The sequence below is a fragment of the Condylura cristata genome, unplaced genomic scaffold, assembly GCF_000260355.1.
Source record: "Condylura cristata isolate star-nosed mole 26May11 unplaced genomic scaffold, ConCri1.0 scaffold00026, whole genome shotgun sequence".
NCBI lineage: Eukaryota > Metazoa > Chordata > Mammalia > Eulipotyphla > Talpidae > Condylura > Condylura cristata.
The window spans coordinates 9,342,677-9,356,380 of NW_004567127.1; the positions used below are offsets into that span (position 1 = coordinate 9,342,677).

Here is a 13,704-nt window from a genome sequence, read left to right on the forward strand (position 1 = left end):
CCACACAAGACACCACACAAGAACTGACTGCTCTCAGCCTTGTCCCTAGCGCTGCCCAGCGCTGGAGAACAGGAGGCACTGGGGGGCAGCATCTGAATAAGGCAACCTGGCGGGCTCTAGAAGGGGCCTGCTATTCAGAGGAGCGTGAAGACAGAGGAGAGAGGAAGGTGGCTGGGCCCGGAGACTTACCTGGAGGCATGAACTCCTTCAATTTCTCAGGCACGACGATGCCCTTCTCCGTCTGGTAGTTCTCCAGGATGGCGCAGATGGTCCGGGTAGTGGCGCACATGGTGGCGTTGAGCATGTGCACAAATTCCACCTGCGAGGGGAGGGTCCCGAGAGGGAGCGGTTACAGCCACCCTGGGCCGGTCCTCCTGATGCCGAGGAACCACCTCACAGCCAGACCCAGAGGCCACGACCACCCAAGACAAACTCTATCCATTACCATTTCTCTCTGACCTTAATATCTTGTTATTTATTGCTTATTGACGACTCAGGAAGATTCCGCAGTTCTCCAAGAACAACCAGTGTTCTGAGGAGAGGTGGGCCCTCTCAGGGAAAGAACTACCACAGTGGCTTCCTTTCAATCTTTAGAATCTTTCAAGTCTACCTGAATTAGGCCCTAAATACTGGGAATGAAAAGACAAAATTCTTGAGTGAGGAAAGAGAAGACATCGCCTATGACTTGTTCTGGGCAGGCAAAGGGGAGTCATTCTTTACCTGGAGTTATGGAAACCACGCCCCCAAAGAAAAGCTAGAACTACTTTGTAGAACAGAGACAGATTCCAGTTCTAGCTGGAAGGCCTCATCCCTGATTCTGTAGAAGTTATTTTCAGATTCCCTTTCTGGTCTAGACTGAGAAGCTCAGATCTTCCAAGGTGCCGGGAAGGGACGTTCTCGGAGTGCTGAGAACTAGACCGGTCTATTCTGCGGTGAAGGCCAGTTTCCCTCCTCCCCAGGGCTGGCTACCTTGTCCATCATTTTCTTGGTTTGCCCGTAGCGGATTCGGAGCCGGCGAGCCTGGTAGTCTGTGCAGTTCGAACAGGAGACTAACTCCCGGAAGGCTCCGGAGCCCGGAAACCAGGCCTCCAGGTCGAGCTTCTTACTGGCAGCATGATTCAAAGAACCTGAAAGGAGAAACCCTTAGAACTCACACAGGAGCCGCATTTCAGAAGGCTCACCTCCACCAAATCTGAAGAGTTCTTTTATTCCCCTTCTACGCCAGGAGGGAAGTCACACCCAGATATTCTCATCACTGAACACTCCCAAGTGGGAAGAGTGTGATATTTTAATTAATGTGGGCAATTAATTGGACTGTGAGCGATTGCTCTGTGTGGCAGCTCAGCTGGAGAGGCCGGTGCGTGTGGGCTGGAGGCAGCCCAATACCTGAGACGATATTCACGATGTGGTAGGGGATCCCCAAGGACTGGTAGAACTCCTCTGCGGTCGCGATCATCTCTTCAAACATCTCCCATGACTTGTTGTCGTGCGGTGACGAGTACACAAACTGCTCAATCTGCAGTGAGGGACCCAAGCAGACAGTGACAGTGAGATGGGGGAAGACATTAAAGGACAGGGCCTCCCTGGTGGCCCAGGGTTAAGTCTCAGTGCTGTCACCACTATGGCCTGAGTCCCATCCCCAGCCATGGAGGTGACCCACATGGTGCAGCAGACCTCTCCTGTCTCAGCCGCTGCTCCCCTCAGCAGTGTATCTCGTAGACCCTCTTGTTCTGCTCCCCATTCTGTCTCTGGTGAGTCCTCTCACCCCCTGCATCTCTGGTCTATACCCTAGTTCTTCTGTGTTTAAAAAAAAAAAGACATTAAAGGACCCAACAGGGAGGTCTCTTTGCAATGAAGACCCATTCGTACACCTCTGGGAGTCAGGCGAGAGTGGGCCCCAGTGAGCCAGATGGGTGCTAACCTGGCCTGGGGTGTGGCGAGGCACAAGCTCTGAGGTAAGCTGACACAGGCAGGCCAGGTACTGCTCTACGTGCTGTGGACACTCCAACTATGGAGCCTTGTGCAGGCCTGCCCACTGGAGAAGGTTCTACTATTATCCTGAGAAGTTAAGCAACCTGTCCAGGTCACACAGCTGGTGAGCGGTGGTGCTGGCAGGCTGGAATCGGACACAGCAAACTTGTTCCAAATTCTGCGCTCAGAGCTACTCCAGTGTGTGCTCTGGGCTCTTTTCCAGAAACACAGATGGGGCCAGAGCAGGCCTCGGCAACAAAGACCTCTGCTCTCCTCTAGGTGCCCTGGGCAGTGGGAGGCGTCCCACATCTCACCCTGGGCTGTCCACTCACCTTCTCAAACTGATGGACTCGGAAGATGCCGCGGGTGTCACGGCCATGGGAGCCCACCTCCTGGCGAAAGCAGGTGGACAGGCCAGCGTACTTGATGGGCAAATCCTCCGGCCGGAGCCACTCGTCCCGGTGGAGAGCGGCAATGGGCTGCTCTGAGGTGGCGATCAGGTACTTCTCGTCATAGGAGTTGTCATCGGACTTCTCGCTGCCTTTGCCAATCACCTGTAGAAGCAGGCTTCTAGGTTAGGCAGGGGCAGGGCGGCAGACAGAGCAGGAGACCGCGGGCCGGCACCAGTGCTGGGACAGGAGGGGTTTACTTTAAGCCTCCTCCCCCCAGAGTGAGCAGGGGACATGAAACAGTGACGAGGGAGGGACTGGGTTAGTCCAGAATGGGGTTCCCAACAGAGATCAAAGAGGTGCATACTGAAAGGAGATAAAGTATTCTGGTAATAGTTTACTTAGCTGATAAATGAAACAGCCATCAAGGCCATTGTTGGCGGGCACAGAATAAAGCCTGGGCCGGTAGAAACAGAAATTCATTCACTCAGCTAAAGTTTGTGAGGCCCTTACTAAGTGCCAAGTCCTTTTTGCCTGCTGAGCAGAAGGAGACAGTTTCCGTTTTCTAGGGGCTTGTGGGTTAGCCCAGGATTATACCTCCTTTATTAAAGAATCACTTTGGTGTTCAGTGGAAGAAACTAATGCAAAAGAAAAAAAAAAACACACACACACACACCAAAAACCTGCATGTGGGACAAAGTTCTTTGTAAAATCACTATGGACAGCAAGAGGGAAGCCCCCTAAATAATTAACAGAAGACTGACTCTCCTGCATCCAGCTCACGAAGCCACTTAAAAACAAAGGTTACGAGGACCACCCTTAACACGGACAGATGCTTTTCACAGAATGTAAGCAAGTAAAGGCAACCTATCGACTACAATGACAAGTACTGAAGTTAATATACGTGTGAAAAAAGGCTGCATGAGAATATTAAAAATGGTAACTGTGGTACTCAATAATGCAAAGGGGGTGACTGCCCCAGCCTTCTGCAATGCGGCATTGCTTTAAAGAAAACACAAAACAACAAAAAGCCAAATTAGAGAAGGAAACTTCCTCTGTGCCAGGGTTTGGGGACCTGCAAACACCACTTTGCTGTCTGACAAAGGGCATGTAGCTCACTGCAGGGCCACTGTCAGGCAACAGAGAAAGCCCCGGGGCCGGGCAGCCCGCTGCGGCACAGGCACCTGTTGGCGCAAAGTGACAGGAGTTGGTCTGTGCCATTTCATATGCTCAGGAGCCACAGGCTGGGGGCTGCCACACCGGACAGCACAGATGCAGATGTTCCCACCCTGCAGAAAGGCCTACTGGACAGAGAAGCAACAGATGGAGGTTTAGGTCAGACAGGAAATGCCAGCCAAACCCCTCACTACCCCACGGGGGGGCTTTCCTTGCCTGTGGACCCAAGAAGCATCTGGAGAAGAAGTGGCAGGTGCAAGTAGTTCAGGAAGACCTGCTACCTGATATTTCTCATAATCCCCATGTAAGTTTCCCTCCCTGGTGTTACCTGCCTGACTTCATCCTTCTAGAGTTCTGTTAGTGCTTCTCCAATCTTTGGAGTTTAGATGAGAAAGAGAAAAGATCAGATAGGTCTGAGTTGCTAGAAGAACACATTTCTTTCATTAGAAGAGAGAAAGGAAAGAAGAGAGGAAGACACCAAGGCTGCACCTGTGCTCAGGATGTTGCTCCCTGAATGAAGAGACAGCTTTGAACTCATCTACTGGACCCAGTGTGGAGAAGATTCTGACTGTGAAACTCCTCTCTCTACATAAGGTAAGTCAGACTGCCTCCCCGCCATGGGTCTTGGGAGGAAATAGGCAATACGAGCAAGTCACCCCCCTCCGACAGAGCCTTCTTGAAGGACAGAGGACATGTAAACTTTGTGGCAACATGGCAGTCCTCAGCAGACACTAGACATTCTGAGTGCTGGGCACAGACTGGGGGTGTCATGGCTGATGTCAGAACTGATGGAACTGACTTGAACTCGAACCTTGACTCTGAACCTTGACTCGAATCCCCTGGCTCCTTCTGATGCTCACTATGGAATCAGAGCCAAAATGGAAGCCATCCCCACCCCAAGGAAAATATCTTGCTCTGAGGACGCTTTCAGTCTGGAGTCTGAGTAGGAAGGAAGGGAAGCCCAAACAGTTCTATCATTTCCTGTGTCCCAAGCACTCCATACATGTATGTCTGTTCTAAGCTCATCGTGGTGTCTGCTCTTTATACGCGGCAGATGACCTGGGAAGGGAGGGAGGGGGTCAAGGTAGGCCTTATCCATGCTGTCCAATATGGCAGCCACTAGACACCCGTGTTGATTTCAGTTTTACTTCCCCAGTTGTATCAGCCACATTCTATGAGCTCAACAGCCACAGAGAACATTCCCCTCGCCGCAGAACTCTGACTGGACAATGTTGCTCTGTAATCTCCAAGTTAAACTTCGCAACCTAGGAAGCCGTCCTGCCCTGGACACTCACCTTATAAAGTTCTTCATCGAACTGGCTGAGTTGTGCCACCTCCTGCATGACCTCCTTTCTCATGAAAAAGGGGGTGTAAATAGGAGTGTAGCCCCGGCCTCCCAAGGTGCGGAGCGCATACTGGATGAGTGCCTGTTCCAGGAACACCAGGACCCCCTAGAGGAGCAAGAGACCCAGCGCTGTGAGATGGACTCCGTCACCACGTGTCCATCTGCCAGGATTACAGAGCTGTCGCACCCCAGGGACACACGGGAGGGCAGGAAAGGCCAGGGCCCCCCAACAATGGACTCAAAACGCCCCTGGCCTATTATCCAGGTGAAGTGTTATGAGGTTCTCTCTAAGATACAGAGCAGTGAAAGAGCCACTCGCCCAGGGTGTGTGGGAGAGTTGCCCCGTGCTAACTCTTCAGACACTGGACTCGCCTGAATACACAGAGGAAGCCCACATATTTCTCTTTCCCAAATTATTTGACCACGCCCTCCTGCAAGCCTTCCTGCTCATCTAGCTTGTCACCTCTGTCTACCAGTGGTGGCAGTCGGGCCTATTCGTGCCACAGCACTTACCCCCGGGGGTTTCACCCAGGCCCTTGCCTGGCTGTCCAATCACACTGACGCCATAAAGGCAGAGACTGGTTTGGATCGGTCAGCAAAACATATTCATTATGAGGGATCCTGCTTTCGTTGTGAGGAATTCTGCTGAGCAGTATTGCTGAAGAGAAAGAGCAATCCTTCAGGCGCCACGGGTGTGCAGTGGAAAGGTGAGCACAGCTGGCAGGTCGGGAGGCCTTTTAAAGCAGGTTCAGTTTTCTATGCTTTTACTTTTTTTTAGTCCCTTCTCGGTAAGCCCATCCCCAACTCTTACCTTCAGAAAGTATCCTCGGCTGCCAGCCACCACGGCCCCCTTTTCACCTTCAAAGCCATCTACCATCACCACCAGGTCCACGTGAGAGTACTTCTTCCTGACTGTACAGTCACCCCAAATCCTCTCTACTTTGTTGTCGGCATCCTAAGGAAACAAGACCAGGGGAGAAAGATCCATGATCTCTATTTCATAATCTCCACCCTCTCAAATATTATTTTTAAAGATTTATTTTTATTTATTTATGTATAGAAGAATTGGGGTGCAGGCCAGAGGTGTGGGGGAGGGTGAGAGGATTTACCAGAGACAGAGTGGGGAGCAAAACAGGTGGATCCACTACAATACACTGCTGAGGGGAGCAGTGGGCGAGACAAGAGGTCTGCTGCACCCTGTGGGGTCAGCTCCCTGGCCGGGGATCGAACTTGTGCAGCAGTGGCTGCATATAGCTTCATAGTGCTGCGACTTGACCCCCTGCACCACTAGGGAGGCCCCTCCACCCTCTCAGATCTTATTCCAGAACGACCTAGAGCTCTGGTATGCTGGTGGTCACTGCATACAGAGGCTGGAAGGGAATTTGCTAGGGAAATGTGTACTCGATAGAGAATTCATGAATTCTTAGAACTGTACTCATAAAACTGAAATCACAATTTCCCAAAAGATCATGGTACTCATCCTGCTCCACCCCTGCACCCCCCTTTATTTACCCTTTTAAATGACTCCTCGAAAATCCCACACCAGGACAACCTCACACAATCAAAATTGCCTCGGGTGCAGAAGAGAATGTAGATTTTTTTTTTTCCAGGCTCTCATTGGTCCCTGGGGCCACATGAGGGCGGGTTCAGGGCCCTGACCTCCGAGTCTGAGCGTCTGCACCCCCCAGCCGGCAGGGAATGAATGAAAGAGGCACAGATGGGCCCTGCCACCGCCAGGGTGTCAAGGAACAAAGGCTGGGCTCAGAGCAGCTTTGTGCCGGGGAAGCTCCCACTCAGCAGGAAACTTTTATCATGCAGATTTCCCTTCAACCTGCAGCTCCCAGCAGGGTGTGGGTGAGGGGTGAGGTTGATTTAGTAGATCCCTCCCACAAGACTTACTGCTACCAAGGGCAACACGCAGTGCAGGACAGCAGCCCGATTTAGAAGAGATTTCTGTGCCAGGAATCTCCTCCTACCTGCTGTCTCTGCAGCTTCCCAATCAGGCAACGATCTCACTCCTTCTTTGCTCAATTGGTGGGCAGAGGGCATATACAAAGAGCTCGCTCCCGACACCAGGCCTATTATACAGGGAGCGCGGCATCTCACTGTCCTCCCCCAGCCCGCCCCCTTCCCAATCGAGACTTGTAGGGCAGCTGCCTGCTGTGGCACAGACGCCGCCTGCCTGCCTGCCTGCCTGCCCACCTCGTCGTTACTGATGGGCACAGAGGGGTGCAGAAGGTTCCCGATCTCCCTGAGGTTCTCAAACCGCTCTGCTTCCAGCTTCACACGCTCTGCATCACACTTGAGGATGGCTTCATCGATGAGGAGTCTGACTTTTTTGATTTGTGAGACTTTCAGGTTCTGTAGCAGAACAGACAGGGAAACTGAGTCAAGGTCAGAGTAGAAGACTCTGGCCCAAAGCTGGCTGAGCTCTGCAGACTACCGTGGGAGGGGATCCTAAACACTGAAAAGGAAAGTCCTCAAGAACTCTGAACCCAGAGCCACTGGGCTCAGTCTTCGGAGCTGCTGGTTTTCCTCAGCGTTTCTAGAGCAGGGATGGACCAATACCAGCCTGAGCCCCTCCATCCCCACCCCACCCCTTGTGCCCAACCATCTCAGGAATTTTAATACTTGTAGATCTTCTCAGAGTTTTACCGTATTTTACACTTAATGATTTTCCTGATTAAACCAATTTAACACTTGAATATATGCTATATTTAACATTCCCTCTAGGAGAACCATAAATTTACCAGAAGCAAGAAATCTTGTCTTAAATTTATTTTGTATTCGTTATTGCAGGTGTTTCAAACTGCACTTTAATTTCTTGGGGGGGAGAGGGGAAATCCCTTATCAGGCAGGATTAGACAGAAATGTCCCTGCTGGCAACTTTTTGAGTTCAAGCTCTTGCTATGCTTTTGTGCTAAGGGTTGTAAAAACAAGGGAGCAGAGCCTAGAGAACTTGGCAATCACTGCCCTTGGCTATGGTAGCATAATTCTGCATTTACCAAATTATAGTGAGTTGAGAAATTGCTTCACTTTCTGGAGCTGGACAAACGAAGCACAGTTGGGCCCCTATTCTTCCTACCCCTTCTTAACCTCTGTTTCCATCTCTGCTGTCTCATACACCAAATCCGAGTATAAAAGATGGACGGGGCACTTCCCAGCTGCAGAAATTTAATCCCAGCTACAGATGCCAAAATGCTGTGTGGAGCCTTGCGGCAGCACTTGATGTCTAGGAATAGAGTGAAGATAAAAGAAGTCCCAACCTAGAGAAGGACAATAACGTACGGCTAGCGCGTCTGCCGTGAGGTCATCGAAGTTTAATGCGTTCTCTGGGATGGATTCATCATCTCCCATGGGCTCCTTTTTCTGCAGGGAAGAGGAAAAACACTATTAAACAGAAGAAATAAGTCAACAGGTTTACAAATGCTCATCCAATTACCGTATCATCTAAACGAATCCCAAAACTTTGCACATAATTGTCCCTATAAGGTGCAACACCGGAGAGCGGAATCTGTGAACAGGAGCAAGGGTCACAGTTTTAAGCCTCTGCTCACACTTTCTAGCTTTTTTGACAGTGGCTGATTAACCTAACCAAGGCAAAAGGCTGATGTCATCAGGCAGGTGAGAAAAGTGGCTGACTGGACACGGACCCTTCTTGGGCACCAGAAACGTGTGAAATGCTCATGGGAAGTGGTGCAGGACCCAGGAGCCCGCACTGGGCATGGAGCTGCCCAGCCGAGAACCTGGGGATCTCTGCCCACCGCTAAGAGCAATTGCAGTGATGTAGTTTAGGGAGCCCATGGGTTTAAAGTGTGGGGTCTTGGGTTCACTCTGGGAAAGGTTTCACCAGAGCTCCCCTTTCAGCAGCACATGGCGAGTTTCCCAGGTGAGTTTCTTCACGACACAGAGATGTTAGATATAGTTAAGAAGCAGGTTTATTCGGGGAAGGGGACAGAAGAACAAAGGACATTTGCTTAGATACAAATGGGCAGAAAAGAGTTGCTCCAAAAGGGACAGGTTTGCTGAGAGAGACCTGCATGGTCACAGGTGGGCGGCACTGGGGGGAGTTGCCTCTGCTGAGGTGGGTCAGTGCAGAGAAGCCTGGGCAGGTACAGGTCATGGGCAGGCAGGAGGCTGCTGCCCTGTGGAGGGAGAGTGTGACAGGAGCACCTGCATAGTCACAGGTGGGTAGGACTGCTGTCCCGTGCCAAAGCAGACTGCACCAATATAGTCTTGCTCCCTTTGGGAGGGGCCTGTCTGCTGCTGACCCTGGACATCTATGTTGAACCAGGAAGGTGAGTCCACCAATTTTCACATCTCTACCGTCAGGTCTGTGCTCCAGACACTCCCTACAACAGTCTGATACCGGCTGGGCCTTATGCTTTGTGAGAAGGCCCAGGTGCCTAAGGATCTTGACTTCTACAGCTGGGCTAAAGGTCATGCTAAACCCCTCCACCCCCACCTCCTTGTGTGAGTCAGGTTTTAATTTTGTGATGCCTCCTTTAGCTTTTCTATTCTTTCCTCCATTGCCAGCATGAAACAAGGGGGGCATGGATGGGTGGATGCAATATTAGGAGGCTAAGGAAAAATAAAAGTTTTGAAGAAAATTGTCAAAATCTAGAACTAAGTTTGGACCAATCGATGCATCTTGGCAAAAGGGCAGGGTATAGCCGGGGTGAGCTTCTCTTCTCTGGTTTCTCTCTTCATCCTTATTTATGATGACTTTTGTCAACTCATCATTTCTAATCTTTGCCTGTGGCTACAGGAAAGATCACTGTAAGAGCCAAATTCTTAAGCTAAAAGGAGTTAAAGAAAAGAAAATTCATCAAAGACCATCATAGCAAGACATGTAAAATTTGTATAAAAATAAGTTGAGAAGATTTAGAGTCTGCTTTGCAAGTATAAGTAAAGCAAAATGTAGAAATCATGTTCAATGTCCCAAAGATTTCTAAACATTGTAGGTACGTAACAGTGAATTGTTGTGTTTCTTCAATATCATGTACAACTTTTATACAACTACTGAACAAAAACTGAATCATGAGAAATCTTCATGCTCTTCTAAAGGCAAAACATGGAAATCCTTTAAGCTCATCAGACACCCTCAAACACCAAAGTGAGGCACTGGGGTTCTAACCACAACCCAACTCACATCCTTCAGCAATTTAGGCAAAATCACCTTCTAAAGTTGGAAGTCTGAAAATATCAGAATAAGTCTGGATGAAACAAGCACAGACCACCAGGGTAGAAATAAAGGGCCAAGCTAAAGCCACTGCAGCATGAGTTCGATCCCCGCCCCAGGAGGTGACCACATGGCACTGCAGACCTGTCCTGATCCACCCACTGCTCCCCTCAGCAGTGTGTTTCGTTGATCTGCCTGTTCTGCTCCCCACTCTGTCTCTGGTAAAGCCTCTCACTGCCCCTGCACCTCTGGCCTGTTCTGTATGCACAAATAAATAAATCTTTAAAAAAAAAAAAAAAGATAGAAAGGGCTGAATCTCAGAATTGTCCACATGGTATCAGCTGAGGTTCCCTTGCTGATAAGCCCTCAAGGCAGTGGATTCAGGTTCTGAGTTCAAGTTCTGGCTCTGCAGTCCCCAAATTTCCTGCATTCCCTTATCTTCTTATTGATAATAGGGCTGACAGATAAACTACCTACTCTACAAGTCTGCAGCAGAGATCAAAACAAAATGTGTATAAAAGGGTTTGTATATTTGTAAGTGCTACAGAAGTTAAAGCAATGTTAGAGCTTTCCTGAGGACAGAAAAGAGAGCACTCTTGCAGGGCTGGCAGTGAAGGGGTGTAAGAATGACGCTGTCGGGCCCTCCCTGGTGGCACAGCGGGTTAAAGCACAGCACTGAGAAGCTAAATCCACTTAAGCATGAGTTCGATCCCCAGGCCCGGAGGTGACCCACATGGCACGGCAGACCTCTCCTGACCCGCCCGCTGCTCCCCTCAGCAGTGTACTTCATCGATCTGCCTGTCCTGCTCCCTACTCTGTCTCTGGTGAATCCTCTCGCCACACCTGTGCCTCTGGCCTGTACCCCAGTTCTATATAAATAAATAAATAAATCTTTAAAAAAAATGACGCTGCCAATGAGAACACTCATGCCCATCTTCCTGCTATAAAAACCACTCATCTGGCACTATCTGTTCCTAGGTCCCAAAGCATATGGGGATGGGGGAGCGTGGGGACTAATGTAATGATGGCTCCTCTGAAATGCAAACAATTAGGCATCACGAGTCCCATAGGAAGAAAACGGCATCACTGTCATAACAATTTCTGCAGCCAGTCACAAGCCGACAGTGTAACAGAGTGCTATGAAGAGAAGGATGCAGATGCTTATGAAGTGGAAGATGCTGGAATCCCCAGGGAATCTATCATGCGCTTCACTCATCAAGGTCCCAACATTTTAGAATTTTCTTAATTTCATTTAGAGGTTTATAATGCCAACTATTTAGTACACCAAAGTAAAGCTGAACTGAAATTCTTCAAGCACAGGAAGGATTTTTGTGGTCAAATGTTCTGCCCAGAGCTATACCCACTTCTAGGTGGGATTTTTGGATAAAGGCCAGTGAAGACTTCTTCCACTGTTATTCCCAACTGCTGAGCAGCAACAGTGCTGTTAGGCAGGGTGCCAGGTTCTCTACATTAAAAAAATTTCGTTCTCACAATTCTACTTTTTCGGTGAGGATACTGTCATCACACAGATGAGAGAGATGAGGCTCAAAGTTAACTTGCCTAAAGTCACACAGTCATCGGTCTGGGCTTTGGATGCCACATCTGGGCTCTTCTCATTAGAGAGCATGATTACAAAGAACCGGAAATCCACCCTAAAGAAACCCTCCTGGTACTGTTACTGGTGGAATGTACCTTCTTATTGTAAGAACATGCTGGATGAGTGACCAGTGTGGCAAGAATCTATCTTGGGCCCTCCCTGGTGGTGCAAGGGGTTAAAGCACAGCACTATGAAGCTGTCAGCAGCCACTACAGCATGAGTTCGAACCCCCAGCCAGGGAGGTGACCTACATGGTGTAGCAGACCTCTCCTGTCTTGCCTGCTGCTCCCTTTAGCAGTGTATCCATATAAATAAATGTTAAAAAAAGAAGAATCTATCTTGCTATAGCTGGAATCTTTATATTCCCTCGATATTCTGTGACCTCCACCTCCCGCCCCTACTGTGATGGTACTTGGAGGTGGGAGCTCCCTAGTTCCTCCTACCACATAAGAACATAGTGAGAAAATTGTCTATGAAGCAGGAAGAGGGTCACCACACACCCAATATGCTGGCCCCTTGACCTTGAACTTTCCAGACTCCAGACTCTCAGAAATAAACATCTGATCTCTGTTGAGCAGCCTGACCAGTTGACTAAGGCTTGTATGAAGTCAGATGGAGTAACCAGCCTCTGAAAAGTGCCTCTGAGCTCCTGACTTTCCTTTAAAATAATTTCTCCCTTTTGATTAAAAAAATTAGTATCTCGCAGAATGAAATATTAAGCTAGAAATTATGTATTAACTAAGAATAAGATTAAATACCACTGCTCAAGTTCTCAAGGCCGCTACTTAACTCGCTTACCTTCATTTTCTCTCCAATTGTTTTACTGCATAGGTTCTTCAGCTTGTTCAAGTTGTCTGCCCGAAATCTGCCTGGAAAATAAAGAAGCCAAAAATAAACCAAAGATGTACAAGTATCTGCGAGACCTCTGTCTCCTAATCATGGCTCCTTAGCACCAATCTCAGCCCAAGACTAAAATGCAGGAAGAACTAAAGGGCCTACCTCCTGAAGCTGTGAAACCTCACAGCCTTTGAGCTCCACATTCAGTTTAGCAAGTGCTGGTGACCGTGATAGACTCCCCAGGACTTGGTGAGGAAAAAAATGCCATTGTGAGACTAAAAAGCATCATAACTTGATGACACTACTGTAGAGCATCGCATCGAAATAACCTGGAAAGTGCTCAAGTAACTATTACCTGCTAAATCACCTAAGATTCATTTGAAGAAACCACTCACTGGGTTCTAGAAAGAGGGTAGCCCTGTCTGTGTCCCTATGAACTCTCTGCTGCACGTGTGTGCTAGAGATGGTTTGCGTTTTCCCTTTGCTGACACAGTGCTCAACTGGCAGCTTCTAGTTTCTTATCCTTTGGCTTCCTTGGGGGAAGACAGTATACTAATCAGCCTACATAAGTATTCTGGCTCAAATTAACAAACTGGTGTCATAATTCACCAGTCTAACTGTGATTAGCAAAGTCAGACCTCTTGCATTGAAGCTTTAGGAGCAGTATGGTAAAAATTAAGCTTTTGACATTATTGGAAATGAGAGCACCGAGTTATAGTTTTCTTTAAGATTTTCCTAAAAAGGGTGACTCGGTGATGGGAAACCCACGGGGATTACAAGTGAGATGAAAAAAAAAAGTACAAAATGATGTAAAAACAAACTATTATATTATAAAAAAAAATATTTTTTCCTAAAAAAATTAGACAGGCTTATTAAGAAAAGGAGAGAGAAAAAGAGAGGCACTTGCATAGTTACAGGGGGCAGGAGAGCTGCGGGTTTTGCCAAATTTTAACTAAATTTCAACTTTAGCACAAAATAATAGAACCGCTTTTTCATTCACTTACATTAATTACAGAGCTGGAGAACAAATTCGTAAGGGCTGGGAGGGGCTCGAATGGGAAGGGAAGAGGGATAGCGAGAGGCTTCATGGTGGTGATGGAACGGTTCTGTATCTTGAACATGGCTGTGGTTAAAAACCTGCAGTCATAGAACTTCACACACACACACTCCACTGCATGTAAACCCAGTAAAATCTGAATGAGGCTTT

The 13,704-nt window shown here is 48.6% G+C and overlaps 1 protein-coding gene across 1 annotated transcript in view; it reads right to left on the minus strand.

Annotated features, from left to right (window-relative positions):
* The window catches only part of SARS (seryl-tRNA synthetase), an 18,164-nt gene that overhangs the window by 853 nt on the left and 3,607 nt on the right, over positions 1 to 13,704 (minus strand). The window contains exons 2-10 of the mRNA XM_004689702.2: positions 12,459 to 12,529; positions 8,170 to 8,250; positions 7,084 to 7,242; positions 5,693 to 5,836; positions 4,832 to 4,987; positions 2,304 to 2,525; positions 1,387 to 1,516; positions 970 to 1,127; positions 190 to 319 (exon numbers count right to left, since the gene is read on the minus strand). Coding sequence (XP_004689759.1) covers positions 190 to 319; positions 970 to 1,127; positions 1,387 to 1,516; positions 2,304 to 2,525; positions 4,832 to 4,987; positions 5,693 to 5,836; positions 7,084 to 7,242; positions 8,170 to 8,250; positions 12,459 to 12,529 — 1,251 coding nt within the window. The remainder of the gene's footprint in view (positions 1 to 189; positions 320 to 969; positions 1,128 to 1,386; positions 1,517 to 2,303; positions 2,526 to 4,831; positions 4,988 to 5,692; positions 5,837 to 7,083; positions 7,243 to 8,169; positions 8,251 to 12,458; positions 12,530 to 13,704) is intronic.